At 37.2% G+C, this 14804-nt stretch overlaps 3 protein-coding genes across 3 annotated transcripts; all 3 read right to left on the bottom strand.

The window, feature by feature from the left end:
- Positions 1 to 5137: 5137 nt before the first annotated feature.
- On the bottom strand, positions 5138 to 5719 carry LOC120174812 (cytochrome c oxidase subunit 1-like). Its single transcript, XM_039181554.1, has 2 exons — positions 5423 to 5719; positions 5138 to 5281 (listed from the first exon to the last, which is right to left on the bottom strand). The coding sequence occupies exons 1-2, from the start codon at positions 5717 to 5719 to the stop codon at positions 5138 to 5140; spliced, it is 441 nt and encodes a 146-aa protein (XP_039037485.1).
- A 1607-nt stretch (positions 5720 to 7326) lies between these two features.
- LOC120174791 (electron transfer flavoprotein-ubiquinone oxidoreductase, mitochondrial-like) lies at positions 7327 to 7947 on the bottom strand. Its single transcript, XM_039181537.1, has 2 exons — positions 7773 to 7947; positions 7327 to 7697 (listed from the first exon to the last, which is right to left on the bottom strand). The coding sequence occupies exons 1-2, from the start codon at positions 7830 to 7832 to the stop codon at positions 7533 to 7535; spliced, it is 225 nt and encodes a 74-aa protein (XP_039037468.1). The 5' UTR covers positions 7833 to 7947; the 3' UTR covers positions 7327 to 7532.
- Positions 7948 to 8192: 245 nt separating this feature from the next.
- LOC120174813 (uncharacterized protein C9orf85 homolog) lies at positions 8193 to 8691 on the bottom strand. The gene is made up of 3 exons (XM_039181555.1): positions 8545 to 8691; positions 8344 to 8465; positions 8193 to 8274 (listed from the first exon to the last, which is right to left on the bottom strand). Exons 1-3 carry the CDS (start codon positions 8623 to 8625, stop codon positions 8193 to 8195), a joined length of 285 nt encoding a protein of 94 aa, XP_039037486.1. The 5' UTR covers positions 8626 to 8691.
- Between the last annotated feature and the right edge of the window lie 6113 nt (positions 8692 to 14804).

Below are 14804 nucleotides of genomic sequence, written 5' to 3' on the forward strand. Positions count from 1 at the left end.
GAATATCATTGCAGTAGCTGACGCTGATGGAAAATCAAACATATGGCACCAAAGGCTTGGCCATATGAGCGAGAAAGTGATGAAGACACTTTTGTCAAAAGGGAAGCTGTCGAATCTAAAGAATGTAGATGTCGGACTATGTGAGGATTGCATCTTTGGAAAACAAAAGAAAGTCAATTTTCCAAAGATTGGCAAGACACTCAAGGCAGAAAAGTTAGAGTTGGTTTATACTGATATATGGGGACCATCTCTAGTTCCATCTCTTTCAGGCTCAATGTATTATGTCACCTTCATCGATGATTCTACAAGGAATATGTGGGTTTATTTTCTGAAGAAGAAATCATAAGTCTTTGATACCTTCAGAAAATGGAAGGTCATGGTGAAAAATGAGACTGGTTTGAAAGTTAAGCGGTTGAGGTCTGACAATGGATGAGAGTACAGAAATAGTAGATTCAGAGATTTCTACGCAAACAATGAGATCAAGATGGAGACAATAGTTCCCATGACACCTCAGCAGAATGGTGTAACAGAGCGCATGAACAGAACTCTGAATGAACGTGCCAGAAGCATGAGGATACATGCCAGATTGCCCAAATTGCTATGGGCTGAAGCTATCAACACTACAGCTTACGTGATCAACCGTGGGCCCTCAGTTCCCTTAGATAGAAGAATACCAGAAGAAGTTTGGAGTAGAAAAGAAATAAACCTTTCACACTTAAGAGTGTTTGGTTGTATTTCTTATGTACACATAAATTCTGTTGAAAGAAGTAAACTTGATGCTAAGTCCAACAAATGCATTTTTGTTGGTTATGGTGGTGATGAGTTCGGTTACCGGTTTTGGGACTACGAAAATTGAAAGATCATCAGAAGCAGAGATATCATTTTCAATGAGAATGTGATGTACAAAGACAGGTCAACCATAGAATCAAGTAGCTCCAATATCGAAGCTGAAACAAAAGAATTTGTTAAGTTTGAGGAGATTTCTGGAAATGATGTTCAGACCAGTCCTGAAACAGTTCAAGAAGAACCAGGCACACCAGAACTGAGACGCTCCTCCAGAATTCCTAAACCAACCCAACGTTATTCGCCTTCTTTGCACTACTTGTTGCTGACTGACAATGGTGAACCAGAGTGCTATGATGAAGCAATACAAGTTGAGGATTCAGTCAAGTGGGAGTCTTCCATGAAAGATGAGATGGATTCTCTTATGTCAAATCAGACATGTCAATTAGCTGAATTACCACCAGGCAAAAAAGCGCTCCATAACAAGTGGATTTACATGATCAAAGAAGAGCACGATGGAAGCAAACGCTACAAAGCAAGATTGGTTGTCAAAAGTTTTTAACAAAAAGAAGGTATTGACTACAATGAAATTTTCTCTTCAGTCGTGACACTGTCTACAATCAGACTGGTGTTGAAAATTCTAGGTGCAAAGAATCTACATCTTGAGCAGTTAGATATGAAGACAGCTTTCCTTCATGGTGATTTGGAGGAAGAAATCTATATGAGGCAGCCAGAAGGCTTCATAGAGGCAGACAAGAAAAATCTGGTATGCAAGTTGAAGAAGAGCTTGTATGGTTTAAAACAAGCTCCTAGACACTGGTACAAGAAGTTCGATAGCTTCATGAGTAGCAGTGGTTTTACCAGATGTCAAGCAGATCATTGTTGCTACATCAAGAAGTTCGACAACAGCTTAATTATTTTATTGTTGTGCGTTGATGACATGCTCGTTGCAGGCTCAGACATGCAAGATATTATAAACTTGAAGCAAAAATTGTCGAAGCAGTTTGCAATGAAATATCTGGGTGCTGCAAAGCAGATTCTTGGGATGAGGATTAAGAGAGACACAAAGTCGAGGACTTTGATGTTATCATAGGCTGAGTAAATCAACAAAGTACTATTTAGGTTCAACATGCAATATGCTAAACCAGTAAGTACATCTTTAGGTGTTCATTTTAGACTCTCCAAAGAATAGTCACCAAAGACGGAGGAAGAACATGCACACATGGTGAAGGTACCGTATGCCTCAACAATTGGAAGTCTGATGTATGTCATAGTTTGTACCAGACCAGATATTGCTAAGCAATGGGAGCTGTTAGCAGGTACATGAATAATCCGGGCAATGTACACTGTGAAGCAGTCAAATGGATCCTCATATATCTGCGGGGTACCACAAACAAAGAACTTTGTTTCAAAGGTGGAGATATGATACTGACAGACTATGTAGATGTTGGCTTAGCCGAAAATGCCAACATCAGAAGAAGCACTACAGGGTATGTCTATACTCTAGGAAGAACTGCAGTGAGTTGGGTTTCTCAACTACAGAAGATAGTTGCTCTCTCCATAACTGAAGCATAATATATCGATGTTACGAAAGACAACAAGGAGATGGTTTGGCTCTAAAGTTTCTTGGAAGAGTTAGACAATAAACAAGAAAACAATGTCTTGTATTATGATAGTCAAAGTGCTATCAATCTAGCGAATAATCTGTCTTTTCATTCCATAACGAAGCACATACAATTGAGATATCATTTTATTCGGTCTCTTCTGGAAGATGGGATTTTGAAACTTGAAAATATTAGTGAAGCTCAAAATTCGGTAGACATGTTAACAAAGACGGTGAATACGGACAAACTGAAGTTGTGTTCAGCTTCAGTTGGTATGCTAGAGTAACAAGACCAGAAATACTGCTATATTGATCGAGGTGTGAAGACATATTAAAATCAGTCTTCAAGTGAGAGATTGTTGAAATTCAAAGCAAGCAGCCACCAAGTCAAAAAGAAGCCGACTAAATTGATTTCAACAGGGGGCGGCAATGGTTTTCAAAAAGGGGGCACCGAATTCAGTGCCCTAATTTTTTATTAAAAATGTAATAGGGTTAATTACATTTTAGTCTATGCACACTTTAGGGTATTTACAAGATTAGTCCTTAAGCTTCAACTATAAATATCTTAACCCATTTACATTCAATATGATCCAAAATCATTTCTTTCTTCCATTACTAAAGAGTTTAGAGAGCTTTCTTGTGAGTTATGAGTGTTTTGTAAACACCTGTAAATTTTCTCTTTTTCGTAAAAGATCTGCAGCAGTCCGGAGACGTAGGCAAAATTAACTGAACTCCGTTATCAATTTCGGGTATTATTTTTCCGCTTTTATTTCGCATTCTCACTAATTTGGTTATAGGGAAATTACTCGTTTATTTCCCAACATTAGAGTGAGATTTCATTGATGATACTTTGACATTGGCATTCCCGACTCTTTGTGACTCTTAATCATGCAATGTATCTCCACTGTTTCTTCTCAGGTTCTTTGGAATGGTTTCATGATGGACTCTTTTAGCCCATCTTGGGGTATTCATCAAGCGGATCCTTTATCGCCTTATATTTTTGTTTTGTGCATAGAGCGCTTTGCTCAATCTATTCAGTCTAAAATATGCAGTGAGAGGTGGCGTGATTTCAAAACCTCTTTAAGAAGTCCGTAAATTTCTCATTTGTTCTTTGCAGATGATATGATTCTGTTTGCAGAAGCTTCCCTCGACAGTTGATTGTCATTCAGTCAGTTTTGGATGAATTTTACACTATTCTCGGCTCAGAGTAAGTATTGCCAAGACTACGACTTTCTTTTCTAAGAACATTTCTCCCATCTTGCTCCACACTATTAGCGTTGGTTTTGAGTTTACTGAAGTAGATGATCTTGGTAAGTAATTGAGAGTTCCTCTTTTATATAATCGGGTTACTTCTGCTTCTTATAGTTATTTGGTTCAGATGGTTCAACGTAAACTCAATGGTTTGAAAGCACGTTGTCTTTCCCTTGCCAGGCGTTGGCTAAAGTTATGCTTTTTGCGATTTCCTTATACACTATGCAGTTTGCAGTTATCCCAAAGCATATATGTATGGAGTTGGAACGACTTATTCGTCATTTTGTTTGAGGTGGTACTTTTATGAAATGCGGAATCCATTTAATTAGGTGGAATGATCTTTGTCGCCTTGTATCGGAAAGGGGCTTGGGTTTTCGTAATATTGCCACGCGAAATGAAGCCTTCCCTATGAAAATTATGTTTAATCTTTTAACCCGTAAAAATGATCTTTGGGTCAGATACATTCGGGCAAAATATAAATGTACTGAGGGTGTTACTATATGCCTAAGAAGCTCTAATTGCTCTCGTCTTTGGAAAGGCCTAAGCTTTGTGTGGGATGATGTTCGCAATAATATTGTTTAGTCGATTGGCTCAGGGAAAGATGTGGATTTTTGGCATGATCCATGGATTGCTGATATTGGTCCTTTAGTCAACTATGTTAACCCATCTCTTGTTTCTCATATCGTAAAAATTCATATAACTGATATGGCAAATTTTGCTGGGAACTATTATTAGAGTTCTTTCGAACACCTCTTGCCGCAGAAAATATTGCTTTGGATTGCTACTACGAAAGGCCCGTCTCGCTCGCCTAGTCCTGATACTATTGGATAGTGGGGTAATTGTAATTTGGAGTTCATCGTCAAGTCTGGGTTTTTAAGCGCTGCTAAAAGCACTTGCATCGCTAGGAAAAACACCGCAAGAAGCGCCGACCAAACCAGCGCCGCTAAAGTTAACGACATTTTTGGAACAAACGCCACAAAAGGTTATATTTATAGCGGCGTTTTTAGGGGAAACGCCGCAAAAAGTTGATATCTATAGCGGCATTTTTGGAACAAATGCCGCAAAAGGTTGATATCTATAGCGACATTTTTTTGGAACAAACGCCTTAAAAGTTCAGATCTATAGCTACGTTTTTTGAACAAACGCCACAAAAGGTCATATCTATAGCGGCGTTTTTTGATACAAACGCCGCTAATTGCCTTTCAGCTAAGATGATTTTGCATATTTCATTTCTGCTCTACATCACCTAAATTTAATATCATCTAGCTTTATCTAATTAACAACCATACATTTTAATAAAGAAACAAGTTATGCAGAAAAATACTTAACAACAAAATAAATTAAAATTTATAAACATTAAAAATGAATGTATTGTATCCACTTATGAAGTTGTTGTCCTATGATTATATTTGGACACATTAAATCTACTACAAAAACCATGTTCATAGTAGCTCACAGTGTTGACCACTTATGAAGTTCAGAAAACAACTTTCAACTCTACTAGCTTACTTTTGAACAATTATGACTAAAGGAAGATTGCTCAACTCCAGTTATTTCACCACCTTCATTCAATGTTCGAGCCCCATACTGAATCACAGTCCCACCTTCTAGTAGCGGTTTTATGGAGGGATGATGCTTGAGTTTCTACAAGAAGAAACAACCAAAGAGTGAATGGGATTCCAAATTCTTTTAGTTCGTGTTTGAGAGAGTTAAAACTTAAAACTGAAAAGTCAAAACATCAATTTTCCAGAATATCTAAAGCAACCAACAAATTAGAATACCAACTAAACTATAATAGGAAAGTGAGCTAATGGTCTGGGACGACGAAACACCAGATAGATGAAGACTAGAAATTGCTGAATCAACTGCTCCTCCAGAATGGCTGGTAATACCGCTTAAGGGCGGATAGACCGTCCACCCAGTGCCGCTACCCACTTCTACTAAGGCTGAGCTTAATAGGAGCAAGAGACTTGGTGGCAACAACCAGAATGAAATATTATTTAATCGCGGAAATGCCATGTCAGGTGCACCTATCAGAATCGGAACAAACCAATTACCAGATCCACCTATCATCGCCGGCATAACCATAAAAAAGATCATTAAAAAAGCGTGAGGGAAATCATGTCAATGTTCTATTCTCTCCCTAAAATGGTTCTCTCTGTTACCACTGAGTCCTTAAGTTGGTTCCTATTATGATACCAAACAACAGCATGTGATCAATTTCTCTGATGCTTGAAATGTCTTCCATTTCAACATTGATAAGATGAAAGAAAAGAAAGAAAAAGAACTGAAATGAAACGAAACAAAATGAGGTGCTCAAATGGGCTCAGCAAGCCATAACAACATGAAGATGTTATACATTACTGTAGATAGTAAAAAATGTATATGCACATGCAGAATCATGTTAAAATTAGAATAGAAAATGTAGGAAATAACTAACAAACTTAAACATGCATTAAATACTTTTTTCTTAATTATTATTCAAGAAAATGGCAAAATATATCCATGTTCCAAGCGCACACTAACAAAAAGACCAAAACTGGAAAGAAATTGATAGAACATTGTAAAAAACTTAAAATTCAGCTTATCTGGAATTCCTCATAAGGATTCAAGAAAGGGTTATGATAATTCAAGGCAAGCACAAGACCAATTGAAATTTGTATACTCAACAGGAAAAAAAAACAAGAATAAATAAGATGGACAGTATCATTATGATGAACAATTCAATGATAATGCTTTAAGACATGAATAACAGCTATAGTGACAGAAATGTATAAACCAAAAATAAATGAAGATAAACAAAATGATACTGGTGTTGAAAATAATGAAAGAGTAAAAGGAAATGTTTTTTCAGGTCACATCAAATCAGGCAAGGAATATGGAACAAAATCTGCCAACATAAAATAGAACTTAGAAAAAAAATTCATACCAGTTTTTGTCCAAATTTCAGGGGAAGTCTATACCTAATACTAAGCTTTCAATAAGATCGCAAAGGACTAAAGACTGATGCCTTAATTAGTGACTGAGTCTGAGACTGCTATGAAGTTGGACGGGGATTATGGTCCCCATTTTGTCAAACATATTTAATTTCCAGTTGACAGCAGCACTAAAAACTAGTGACATTGTTAAAAGCATTCATTTCAGAGTGCGACTAACACATCCAATACTGGGATAATAAAATGACACCAACATTTACATCTTCCAGAATAAAAGCTTGAATCTCCATGCAATAACAGTCCAGTTTTAGCAAGCTGTTTATATACAAACATACATCCTATTTTGGCAATCTTAAGGTGGCAGATGGAAATCTCCATGGACAAAGAAGCACAAATATTCTATTTTAAAATCAGCCTAAAATAGAGAGCATCTACACAAACTTTATTACCTGTCGATCCTTCATGTGGTACAGAAATGAACCTCCATAAGTCTTGGAATCCAAAGGCCAGCGTAATGTGTGGAGAATTGTACCAGGCTTATGCTTGTTCTCATCGATTTCCCAAACCTGATTGAATAACAATATCAACAAACATTATCTCCACTATGCAGCATATATTAACACTGGATTATATCTCAAAAGGGAAAAAGTATAAAAACCAAACATCAACCCAGCAAAATATATTCTTCAGATGTAAAAAATTTACCTCTTTAATTCCCAGAGCATAAGTTTGCTGTTGAGCTTGTACCTTCTCTCTTGTACTCTTTCATTATTTTCTGTTCAAGAAAATTAAGACAATGACCATCACTGGCATTCTTTACTAGTAAAACTAACTAAATTGAACCCCTAGAACAGCAACTTTAGCAGAAATATTTTCTCTGAAAACCTGTGATAATGATCCCCGACATCCTTCAGCTAAAGTGTAATCCGACCTGCATGTTAACATCACAGCTTAGTGCACTATAGACAACTTAAATTCACAGAGCACAGAGAGGGGGGGGGGGAGAGAGAGATGCCTTTCAATGCCACACCACGCTGGAAATTCTCTTTTTTGGAACCATCTTTGGCAACTCCCATATCATTAGTTCCAATCCCAACAACTTTATTGTCTTCATCGTACAATATCTAAAGAATGGAACACCTAGTCGTTTAAACATCCATCAAAACATCAAACAGCAACAAGACATAAATTATAAGTACCTCACTGGCAGCAAAACCTGGATAAATTTCCACTCCCAATTCCTCAGCTTTTACCCCCATCCAACGCACCAATTGACTTAAGCTACATCAGAACATACAAGACATTAAGCTTTAAGGTAAAGTTGAGGCCATTAAATGGGAAGAAGTATAGAAAAAGAAAGTGTCACGTTATTATATTTTAAAATAATAAAATTTCAATGAAGGAATTGCAGGTTCTCATAAGATAAGATGAGCGTCAAAGCTTAATTTGATCAGCAACCTAACATTTTTTCAGCAAACGGTTTTCAAAGTTGCATTCTGCTTACTTTGCTTATTAAAAGGAAAAGAAAATATCCAAACCCAGTTGATTAATTTTCACAAAATAACTACATTTGACATACATTTCGCTCAATTTGACGAGAAACTGTTGAATCAAAACAATCAAAGAACTAATAGCAGAGAAAACGAACCAGAACAAAGATTATGATAGGCTTGACACACATTACGTTTGGAGCAAAGCTGACTGCCAAAATAAAAAAATAATATAAATAAATCCACATAAACCATTATTTTTTCTTTAAAAAAAACTTACCATTTTGCAGGCTCCTTTAAGGGTTTATATTTGCCATAACGACGCTTCCAATCGATTTGTTCTTTGCATCGAGGGCAAACTCCAGTTATTTCAGAGAACGGCCTTAGCTTCCCTCCAACTTCCTATTGAAAATAAAATTTTAAATTTAAATAAAAATATATATGAATAAAATGAAAAAGAAAAATATCAGTAATTGATTACCTTCTCGTTGATTTTAACACCGGCGTTTTGTTTCCAGGCGTAGCGATTTTGGTGCTTCGGTGGCCCTCGATGACTGCTCATCTTTTGCTTACAGGCTGCATACTCAATCACTCTTCTCTGACTAACGTTTGGAATTTGTTAATTAAACCTAGACCATTTTTGCTAATTAACGTTTGGGGTTTGGTAGTGAAGCAGATGGGTTTGCGTAAACGGCGGGGTTGAAAAATGGGTGAAGGGGAAAAATGAAAAAGGGTTGATGGGCGCGGGATTAAAAATTGTAAATTTGCTGTGTTTGTAAACACAAACGCCATTGAGTCCATAGTGGCGTTTGTATATAAACGTCACTAAAGTACGAGTTTTTACGATTTTTTTATAAAAACGTCACTAAAGTATAAATTTATAGCGGCGTTTATATATTAAACGATACTAAAGTAAGAGTCTTTTAGCGGCATTTGGAAACACAAATGCCACTAAAGAACTAGTCTATAGCGGCGTTTGTATCCACTAGAGTACTACTCTGTTGCGGCATTTGGTATGTAAACGCCGCTATATGTTTAAAATTAGTGGCTTACTCCCAAAAAACCGCTAAAACGCCGTTGTAGAACAATTTTGCTGAAGTGGTGTGCTGTAGTGGATGATTTTAACCATGTCCTTCACTTTTGTCCTCTTGTTTTTCTTATATGGAATGATTTAATCAAGCCGGATAAACTGATGGAATTCATGTCTCTTAACTTGAATGAAGGGGTAGTCGTCAATCTTATTGACCCAAGCCAATTTATTATTGATGGTGAGAATTGGGAGCTTATGTTTGGTGCGATTATTTGAAACTTATGGTTATCCAGTAACTCCAAGGTATTTAATTCACCAATGGACAATGGTATAAGTATTATAAATCGTAGTCGACAACTTATGACTATCCGGACAATGGAAGAGAATCGTATGTGTCGGGTGGTCTCGCCTAGTATTAACCGTGGTCACTCGCATTAGTCTCCTCAGTCGGCTCCTTGGATTAAAGTCAATACGGATGGAGCTCGTCGTAGTTTTGATGGTTACTCTTCTTGTGGCGGTGTCGCTCGAGATAGTACTGGGTATTGGAAATTTGGTTTCTACAAGTTTATTGGTGTTTGTTCGGTGGTTGATGCAAATCTTTGAGGTGCTTATATTGGTCTCTTATTGGCGTGGACTATGGGATATAGAAACATTGTTCTTGAACTTGATTGTTTGGAAGCTCTTCGATTTCTTCGAAATGACTACAATGGACCTCATCCCTTGAGTAACCACTTGTCCAATCTACGACATCATAGTTGGATTGTCAAGATTCAGCATGTTCGTCGTGCAGGTAATAAAGTAGTTTATGTTTAATTCAAGAGTGCTAGATTCAATTCGATTGACACGATATTTCTTGCTTCAACTCCTGCCTGGGTGGAGCCGATTCTGCTTGCTGACAACATTAGTTCTTAATGTTGGTTTTACTGTTTTGTTTTATTTACGGTTTGCACTATGTTTTCTAGTTGATCAATTAATTGATACTCTTTGTTCCCCTTCCGACTAGGTTTAGAGGGATTTTAATGAGGCATGTGATAATACTTTCCTAGTGCATGTGTTCGTATATGAATCAATACCTTCAGGGTCGGTCCAATGAGTTTTAATGCTCTAGGTAAGATAATAATTTTATGGAGAAAATAACCTCAGTGACCAAAAATGCCTTATAATATACGATTTTAACCAACTTTTTTTGGATTTGCCAAAATGACCAACTAAATCGCAATGCGATCGATAATTCACAACGCGATCTCCGGTATCGCAAATCAGTTTCCAGATTCGCAACGCGATTCTGACTATCGCATTGCGATTTTCCAAATTCTCGTTGCGATTTTCTTAATTCGCAATGCGAATACGTAAATCGCAATGCGAATACGTAAATCGCAATACGAATACGTAAATCACAATGCGAATACGTAAATCGCAATACGAATACGTAAATCGCAATGCGAATACGTAAATCACAACGCGAATCTGACTATCGCAACGAGATTCTGACTATCGCAACGAGATTCTGACTATCGCAACGCGATTCTGACTATCACAATACTGAATCACAACCATCACAATCATCTTTTCCTCTACCAAAATATGGATCCTCATCAAAATCCCAATCACAACCGGCTTCACCTTTTGGGACTGTTAACTTAGGTGATTTTTAAATGCAAACGTTGTATTATGTGTATATTATGTGTGAACTTTTAACATTTTCAGTTAGGCATGTATTAGTAACTTGAGTTTGAACATTGCTATGATATGTTCAGTTGTTATCACTTATTAGACATTCATTTGACTATCGTAACGCGGAAATCGCAACGCGAATATGACTATCGCAACAATGAAATCACTATCGCAACGAGAGAATCGCAATGCGAAAATGAAAATCGCAACGCGAATTTAGTTTCGCGTTGCGATTTTCATTTTCGCATTGCGATTCTCTCGTTGCGATTTTCATTTCGCATTGCGATTCTCTCGTTGCGATAGTCATTTTTGCGTTGCGATAGTCTGTTTTTCATTCAACATAATGCATATTGAAATCAACAAATCAATTATTACATTTCAATCAATTAAACAAGCATAAATAATAATTATGTACACATCAATTAAACAAATCAACATTTACAAATCATCTTTTACAAATCAATTAAACAATCAAAAAATAATAATAAGAATTATTTCCTCATCAATTATTGAATTAACTTTTGCACCCATACATCCATTTCACGCAGCTCACTTCAGGATTAACCTACAAAAACCAAACATTGAATCAACAACACTTTCTACACATCTAAAACCTACAAACAGCAAATTATTTGAATTCTAGCTACTTAACCAAACATTTTCAAACCAAAAAGAGTATATATGTTTAACAACACTTGCATTTGACTTACAAATTGTTTATGGACACTTTCATAACGCGGATGTAGGTAGGCAGCGTCTCGAATATATCGTTCTAGCCATAAAATGCCAAAACCACAAGCCTACTGCACCTCTATCTCTATCGGTGGGAGGTAGAAACTGTGTACTTCCTGTCGTCAAACGCTCCAAGCACATGCATACGAGAGGACCACAATCCCCTCTGGATTCCTTCATTTGTTGTGGCGCGGTCTCATCTCTGATAACTGTAACATTGAACTTCTTTGGCTTCCTGTTTCCAGAATTAGTCCAAGAATTTAGCCAAATGAGAGCTCCATCCCTTAATAATATCTCTCAAATCAGACAATGATATGTAATTTATCATGATGTCATATACTATTGTCTTTAGGGATGGGAGCTGAAGCTCGACGAGAAGCCAATGAGTACGTTCTAAAACAGGGATAAACACATGCATCGAAATGTAATAATTCAAATTGAGCACTTATTTATGAACACCTTTAAAATATTTAAACAAATAAATACTAACCTTATCGACCTCCCACCATGCAGGATAAAGTTTAGCTTGTCCATTAGCCAACACATATGATTCCTGTCGTTGATTCTTCAAGTGAACTACGTGAAAAGACGTCGGCATAATTGTATATCGCGTTTTTTTATATTCTTCTTCAATTTCCTTACAATTAGAAGACGTGTCACCCATGCATCAATATGCTATTTTACAAAAAAGACATATATTAGTGAATTACATAAATTTTAAAAAAAATTAATCAAACTGAAATATAAGAAGAAATATAAGACTTACCCCCCATCGAAATAGCCGTTGTCTTCAACCCCTAATAATACACCCCACCAAGACCGTTCAATCAACAAATGCATATCATCGTTGAGTTTGTATATGTCAGCGTAACACCCTTGGCTCCGCTCATGTAGATAAAAATCAACTGCGGTCTTAGCCCAAAGGGTATTATCCAGAATTATTTCCGGTAGTTGTTTCCTCTCCACTTCATCTGCCGGAATGGTACTGGCCGGTAACTTATACGAAAGCCAACCGTCATCCATCATGTCCGGCACGTGAGGGGGCTTCTCAATAATTCGATATATTACGCCGTGTGAATCGGGCTCTAGAATGTTGGGAGGGACCTCTTCAACGATGACAGTGGCCTCTTGAATGGTGGGAGGGGACTCTTGAGGGATGATAGAGGCCTCTTGAACGATAGGGGAGGCCTTTTGAACGATGACAGGTGAGTCGGGCTTTTTCTTACGGATTCTTCGCACTATTGGAGTGAATGGAGATGTAACGGCACGTGCACGCCGTCTGATACGTGAACTCCATCTTGCAAGAAAAACCCGACGTAGAGCATCCACCTTAGCGGGCCGTTAAAAATAAATTAATACATAAATCAGTAAATAAACAGACATGATATTAAACAGTGAAAACAAAGACAAATATATTTCAAACTTGCACGGTATTCACCCAAGTCATTATTATATCATTGTTCACAAAATGCATCAGATAACATTCCAGAAGTAAGCATTTATATAAACATTTAAAAGGACAACATATAGGTTTAGTGCAGGTTCAATGACAACATAAAGAGTAGTAGTTTATTCTTGAAACTTAAATTTTCAACACTGTGAAGTTAGAATTTGTTTTTTGGTTGAAGTAATGCAATTCATTCAAGTTTCAATTTGCATAAGAAGAATAGAATCTGAAACTTAAAATCGCAACGCAAAAATGACTATCGCAACGCGAAAATGACTATCGCAATGCGAATTTGACTATCGCAACGAGAGAATCGCAATGCGATTTTCATTTCGCATTGCGATTCTCTCGTTGAGATAGTCAAATTCGCATTGCGATAGTCATTTTCGCATTGCGATAGTCATTTTCGCATTGCGATAGTCATTTTCGCATTGCGATTTTTTTGTTGCGATTTTCATTTCGCATTGCGATTCTCTCGTTGCGATAGTCATTTTCGAGTTGCGATAGTCATTTTCGCATTGCGATAGTAAACTATTCTTCTTCTGCAAATTGAAACTTGAATGGATTGCATTACTTCAACCAAAAGACAACCAAAAACAAATATTAACTTCACAGGGTTAAAGAATAAACAGCATTGGCAGCAACCGAATGAATTTACTAAGCAATCTAAGTGAAATTACGAGTAAATTTATCATCAAGTTAAATATGAAAAATATTAAACTTACCTCGTTGCGTAGAGTATGAACCTCATTCTGCAACGATGCTACAATCTCACGTAAAGCTGCTACCTCACCACGTAAAGTAGACACCTCAACACGCCATGTACCATTATCATCGCGTAAAGTACCGACCTCCTCACGCAAGGCATTGACCTCATTACGTAACTTCCCTAACTCATCCCGTGGAGGTGGAGGTGGAGAACAGGGAGATAAACGTCGTGGCATCTTTGCCGGTCGCCTATCATGAGGTGATGGTGGAGAAGATGCTCGATGATGTGACAGAATAGGTGATGACTCTCGTTGTGGAGGTGTATATTCGGGTCGATCAGGTGATGGCTCTAGGTGAGGTGATGGCTCTCGAAGTGGTGGCTGCTCATTATCCGTGCCATCAGAAAAACGCTTACTAGCTTACCACCAATCAGTGGCAAGCTCAGCTTCTATGGGTGTCAGCCTCTGTAATGGAGTGTTGCCTCCTAACAATATAAAAGCTCAAACAAAGTTAAACGTATACTAGTAATAACTTGTTTATAAACATATGGTAGTATTTTTGTTAACTTACATTATTTATTGTAGTATATGGTAGTAAATCTTCTCATTGCTGCAAGGACCGTTTCCTCTTCCAGAAAATAGCCCTGAGAATATCATTAGAAGTTTTTAATGTATATGTCTGCATGGCGGGAAAGGCCTCAAATATCCAAATCTACAAACAATATAATAACAAACATTAGTAATTGTTAAAGAATTAATTATAATTTTAGAAACATTATATAAAAATTATTACCTTAAAGGCCCAAATAAAGCCTGACAAAGTGTATTTGGAACCATCGCCACGCAAACTTTTCCGATCATCAAAGGCAGACGACAACTTATTTCATGTAGCTTTCCATAGATATGAACCCCACGGAAACAGGTTCCATGCATTTAGGTCCTCTACCAATTTAATTAGATCATTAGGAATAGGTTGTCGGGCCTCTCTGCCTAAAAAGTCGGCTTGCAAAAGTATTAGAAGGCATACTCGGACAACATTGACGTCATCCATCAGAGTAAAACCATCTTTCTTATTCAATAATCTCGTCAAGTCTTCCACGTGTAAATTCGACTTCTCCGTTGACAGCTCAGGAAAAACCCGGGAAAACCAT

The sequence above is a fragment of the Hibiscus syriacus genome, unplaced genomic scaffold, assembly GCF_006381635.1.
Source record: "Hibiscus syriacus cultivar Baekdansim isolate YM2019G1 unplaced genomic scaffold, ASM638163v2 tig00112124_pilon, whole genome shotgun sequence".
Lineage (NCBI taxonomy): Eukaryota > Viridiplantae > Streptophyta > Magnoliopsida > Malvales > Malvaceae > Hibiscus > Hibiscus syriacus.

What these genes read in the sequence shown, in the direction of transcription:
- LOC120174812 (XM_039181554.1), bottom strand. Translation starts at nt 5,719, where the DNA reads ATGCCGGCGATGATAGGTGGATCTGGTAATTGGTTTGTTCCGATTCTG. An exon ending in CACTTTCCTATTATAGTTTA is followed by an intron (nt 5,282 to 5,422) that starts GTTGGTATTCTA and finishes TTCTTCTTGTAG; the next exon opens with AAACTCAAGCATCATCCCTC.
- LOC120174791 (XM_039181537.1), bottom strand. Translation starts at nt 7,832, where the DNA reads ATGGGGGTAAAAGCTGAGGAATTGGGAGTGGAAATTTATCCAGGTTTT. An exon ending in CAGGTTTTGCTGCCAGTGAG is followed by an intron (nt 7,698 to 7,772) that starts GTACTTATAATT and finishes TCCATTCTTTAG; the next exon opens with ATATTGTACGATGAAGACAA.
- LOC120174813 (XM_039181555.1), bottom strand. Translation starts at nt 8,625, where the DNA reads ATGAGCAGTCATCGAGGGCCACCGAAGCACCAAAATCGCTACGCCTGG. An exon ending in GTGTTAAAATCAACGAGAAG is followed by an intron (nt 8,466 to 8,544) that starts GTAATCAATTAC and finishes TATTTTCAATAG; the next exon opens with GAAGTTGGAGGGAAGCTAAG. An exon ending in TTAAAGGAGCCTGCAAAATG is followed by an intron (nt 8,275 to 8,343) that starts GTAAGTTTTTTT and finishes TTATTTTGGCAG; the next exon opens with TCAGCTTTGCTCCAAACGTA.